This window comes from Octopus bimaculoides, chromosome 6, assembly GCF_001194135.2.
Source record: "Octopus bimaculoides isolate UCB-OBI-ISO-001 chromosome 6, ASM119413v2, whole genome shotgun sequence".
In the NCBI taxonomy this organism is placed as follows: Eukaryota; Metazoa; Mollusca; class Cephalopoda; order Octopoda; family Octopodidae; genus Octopus; species Octopus bimaculoides.
This window is the reverse complement of record NC_068986.1, coordinates 10,082,290-10,087,221: the sequence shown is the minus strand read 5'-3', so window position 1 is coordinate 10,087,221 and position 4,932 is coordinate 10,082,290. Positions and strand designations below refer to the sequence as shown.

At 36.1% G+C, this 4,932-nt stretch overlaps 1 protein-coding gene across 1 annotated transcript in view; it reads right to left on the bottom strand.

Annotated features, from left to right (window-relative positions):
• Positions 1-4,932, bottom strand: part of LOC128248097 (uncharacterized) — a 119,781-nt gene that overhangs the window by 95,524 nt on the left and 19,325 nt on the right. Inside the window, exon 2 of the mRNA XM_052968607.1 lies at positions 4,642-4,686. Within this exon, the coding sequence (XP_052824567.1) occupies positions 4,642-4,686 (45 nt within the window). The remainder of the gene's footprint in view (positions 1-4,641; positions 4,687-4,932) is intronic.

The window sequence follows — 4,932 nt, the reverse complement described above, 5'->3', positions numbered from 1 at the left end:
ATATATATACATACATATATATTGCTAAGGTATCGTGAATTTAAAACAGAACAACGCCCTTTTTTTATTTCTGGGTCACCCTGTGTGCGTGTCTATGCGCGTGCACACACACACACACACACACACACACATACATATTTAAAACTTGTAATGAAAACACCTCTATAAGTTAGTTTATCTTTTTATCAAGGGGTTTTTCCCCCCATCTTTCCGCATGAGCATTTTTTTCTTTTTTTCAGTTTGTTTGGAACTGTACAATTACCGTGTCTGTGAACGATGCTTCTTGACCATGATAGCCGGATTTTTAGAATAAAGCGATTTCGGAATAAAAGGAAAGCAACATGCGCCTACACCTCTTCGTCCAGAAGATGAGACCGTGAAAATCTGGAAACATTGATGAAAGATTCAGGATACCTCTGTTATTCCATGTAAACTCCAAGGGCTCAAGCGGGAACATGGAAACACACATACAAACTTCATAAAAAGAAGAAGCTAAAACATGTCTAAAAATAAAATGTACCTTATGTCTGTGTTTCACATTTATTTATATAAAATATATATAATTATATTATATGTGTATATATATCATACATATCTATTACATATTGTACATACAGGCGCGAGTGTGGCTGCATGGTAAGTAGCTTGCTTCCCAACCACATGGTTCAGTCTCACAGCATGGCACCTTGTGAGTGGATATGGTAGATGGAAACTGTATGTGTGTGTGTGTGTGCCTGTGTTTGTGCCTGCCACCGCTTGACAACCAGTGTTGGTGTGTTTACGTCCCTGTAACTTAGCAGTCCGGCAGAAGAGAACCGGTAGAATATATACCGGGCTTAAGAAAAAAATTACCGGGGTCGATTCATTCGACTAAAAATTCTTGAAGGCGGTGCTCCAGGATGGCTGCAGTCTAATGAGTGAAACAAGTAAAAGATATATATGTACAATATATTCTGCTCACAGCATTATGAAGGCAACCATTGCTGTTGTAAAAATAAAGAAATATAGAACCCGGTTAAATAGAGTTGGGTGTACGGGTAGCCTAAGAAAATTAACTGGAATTTTGCTAAACACACAAAGTATGGAGTCGAGGAGCAAGGTGCCGCAGCGAAGCAGAATCGAAATGAAAGACATGTGATTGCTAGGCAAGCAGCTACGCATGCACCGACTGTAGAGAAACAATTTGCGAAAATTGTTGAGGTTCAAATCGAAAATAATGAAAAGACACGAGAAACTAACGCGTTTTCAAGATTTTGCAGACTTTCTGCCAGAGACTGAATATAACTGGAGTTACGTGTTCTCTTCTTAAAACAGATATTTATTTAAATACTCGGTTCCGTACAGGATGTAGCGACCCTGCCAATGAAAATCCACCGAGGTACATACTGTGTGACATCACAAAGCCATTTATTAAGTGTGTGTGTGTGTGTACTTAGTGTAGCTGCTGATAAACGAAGTAGGTTTACAGGCAGAGAACAGATTAAAAACCAAGAGTTGTACACTGATCAAACATGGCGGTCCATTAGATAACATATCAGGGAAGGATAAAGATAGGCGTTTTCAAATCACATTTTTAAAAATACCTGGAAATGTTGATAAGAAAAATGAAGAGCCTCAAATCCAGTGTCTCGGTGCACATAAACATGGAATAAGGAAATCAGATAAAGAAGGGGTGATATATATTATTATAAGTGTTTTTTTACTGAGATAAATATTACCTGAAAGCAATGATTTAAAATAAATCCCTGACATCATATATATTGGTTAATTTCAGTTAAACCCTGAAGAGGAGATATAACAGAACGTGATGTTTATGCTGTTCTCAATCGTATTAAATTGCTGTAAAATGCGTTAAAAATTACCCTTTACAGTTATTTATTTACTGCAGTAATGTTTTTAAAAAACCAGTTACGTCACCGTTTGTGACCAGAAATATCCATCAATATATGAGTGTACTTATTTATTTTCAGGATAAAAAGGAACGGAAATTGCGACATTCATACGGTTTGTGACTTTACCACAAGAATTATCGAGTTATTTAAAACAATTACAACCAAGAGTTAGTCGCGGGTTCGGTTCGTGAAGAGGTTCATCCTGTAACCCTTTGCAAATACATACCGTTCATAACAGATTTTTTTTTTTTTTTTTCAATGGGGTGATTGGTGATTTAGTCAAGTGAACTGACTCCAATATATAGCCGGTTGTTTAGTTTATGGAGACTCTCAAGGAAATGAAAAACAAACAATGCACGAATCCTGTCGAGGCCAACTTTGCCATTCATTCTTTTCAGGAACGATAAAATGAAGTACCATTCAAGTACTGGAGGTTATGCAATCGACTGGCCTCTTTACCTAAACTGACCAGATTTAAAAGGGATGAAGACAGACACTTTCCTCTTTGGTCAAGCCCCGCCACCACCATTAATCTCTTCAAGTTCCACTTGAAAAGGAAAGTGAGGGCGGACAAAGGAAGTACTGACTCCCAGCAAATAGGCTGAAAGGTGGGTGAATATACCAAGGATGATCCGTGTGAACGGTCCCAATCTAATCACGTGCCTATAGATTGAAGGAGAGCAACATGTACAACAAGGCACTTGCTTTCGTGGTCAAGGTGACCTTGTTTTCTTTTGTAAGTTAATCCCACGAATGACCCCCGGAAGTCTATCTTTTCTAAGGGAATGCATCACAACCATATGTGCGCGACATAGTGTTCTCATATCAAGATATTATTATTATTATTATTATTATTACTATTATTATTATTATTATTATAAAGAAGGCGGCGAGTTGGCAGAATGGTTAGCACACTGGACGAAATGCTTAGCGGTGATTCGTCCATCTTTACGTTCTGAGTTCAAATCTTGCCGTGGTCAACTTTGCCTTTCATCTTTTCAGTGTCGATAAAATAAGTACCAGTTGATCACTGGGGTGGATGTAATCGACTTACCCCGCCCCCGAAATTGCTGGCCTTGTGCCAAAATTTGAAACCATAATTATTATACACGGAAATCGTTGATAAAATGCGAGCTATTGCATAAATAATTACTAAGTTTGGTGAGAAGGAGAGAGAGAGAGAAAGAGAGAAAGAGAGAGAAACTGAAGGAAAAGACTGCAGTCTTAAAAAAATAAAGCAGATGGCTACATCTGCTTAAATACAATCAAAGCAACTCAGCAGAACATATCGATAAGATGTTTATAAATATTTCCATCCTGAAGCTATTCGATATAACACCGCAGTTGGGTGTAACTGTCTCACCGGTTGTTGACCTATATATATCTATATCTATATATATATATATAAATATATCAATATATATTTACGAGTCTGTTTTACATAACAGTCTCGCCCAACATTTAAAATATCTCTATTAGAAGACAAACCTGAGTAGAGAGAAGAAACAACACTGCGTAGAAAGGCCAAGCTTAAAAGCAATTCGCTTTTCTCAAGGATATATAATTACAGAGTGTAATTTGTGGGCAAAGAAAACCAGTTATGGTCGAATAGCAATATTAGTCGAGTTTTTTCAGAGGCTGACAGAGTAGCACAACGGATAATGACATAGGTCATTTTCTTTATTTTTTTCTCGTTTAATTTGGAATTGTGGAAGTTTTGTATAGCTTAGAGTCTCCCGAAGGACAGATATAATGATTGCTAAGTGTTTCGTTTTATAGCCATTATGTACTATAAGCCATATTTATAGGTTTATTATTCAAAACTGGTTCTTTAGCATCACCAAAGTAACGAGCGGCGAGCATTATAAGATCGCCGCTAAAAATAGCAGCGAAATCTTCTTCAAATTCGTACACTGTCTTGTTATATAAAGACAAGAGTACAATAAAGGCATGATGGTTATGGATGGGTCGACCGAATGCCTTTAGATCAATTCAATGCAGGTTGAAGCAAACAACCACATCTAGTGTATGAGTGTATTTAACGCGAGTTCACTCCCAGCCCACGTTTTGCCCGTAACCATTGACTTGAACCATAAGCGTTCAGGCTTGGCATCAGCCGCATTAATCTCACCAGTCTGGGAGAGTTTGCAAATATAAAAGGCACTTCCGATACCCTTCTCCCTGAATGAACTTAACTTACAATTGTTATTATTATTATTATTATTATTATTATTATTAAAGCCATACCAACTTTGAAAAATTTTTTGTCAAAGGGTTAATTCCTAACCATTTTAGGTACCTTCTGTCTTTTATTATCAATGTAATAGCAACATTAACAATGTAATTTGGCAAATGGGCTATTAGAATATTGTCAATAACTACAATGAAATAGCAATATTTTAATGGTTGTTCTTTTTTTAAGCCTGACTGCATTTTAAAATTTGTAAAAATATTTAAAAATCAATAGCAAATTTCTTTTTTCCAAGCGAAATTACCATTTTATTAATTTTTTTCACAATTTTTGTTTTAGAAATATAGGGTGGGGCATTAAAGAAGGAGCGAGGGTAAAGAGAAACGTAAGACAATCCAAGTTTAATGTTTGTTTAGTTGCGATTGAATAAGCTGGAGGGTTTAAGAGTTTATCGTCTCAGAGAAAAACAGAAACGAAACAAATTATCCAAAATGGCGACAAGGCATTTACTGAGGGGAGGAGCCAACCAAAACACGGCATAGAATATAATGTACTTACTTTGATCTTGTGTGGATGCATCAGGACTTTTTTTCCGATTGAAATCTAAAATGAGAAGAAAAAAGAAAAAAAAAACAGGAAGAAATTAAAACTAAATCACATTAAATCCAACGGAATACATCAAACTAAAGCTAATTACGGTAAGACAACATCAAACAAGGGATCATATTACAACCTGCAGCAAGTCCTGTTCTCTTGTTTATATAACAACGTCCTGGTGGACAACAGGAAATTGGACAAAACTTATATATATGTATATATATATATATATATATATATATATATATATAT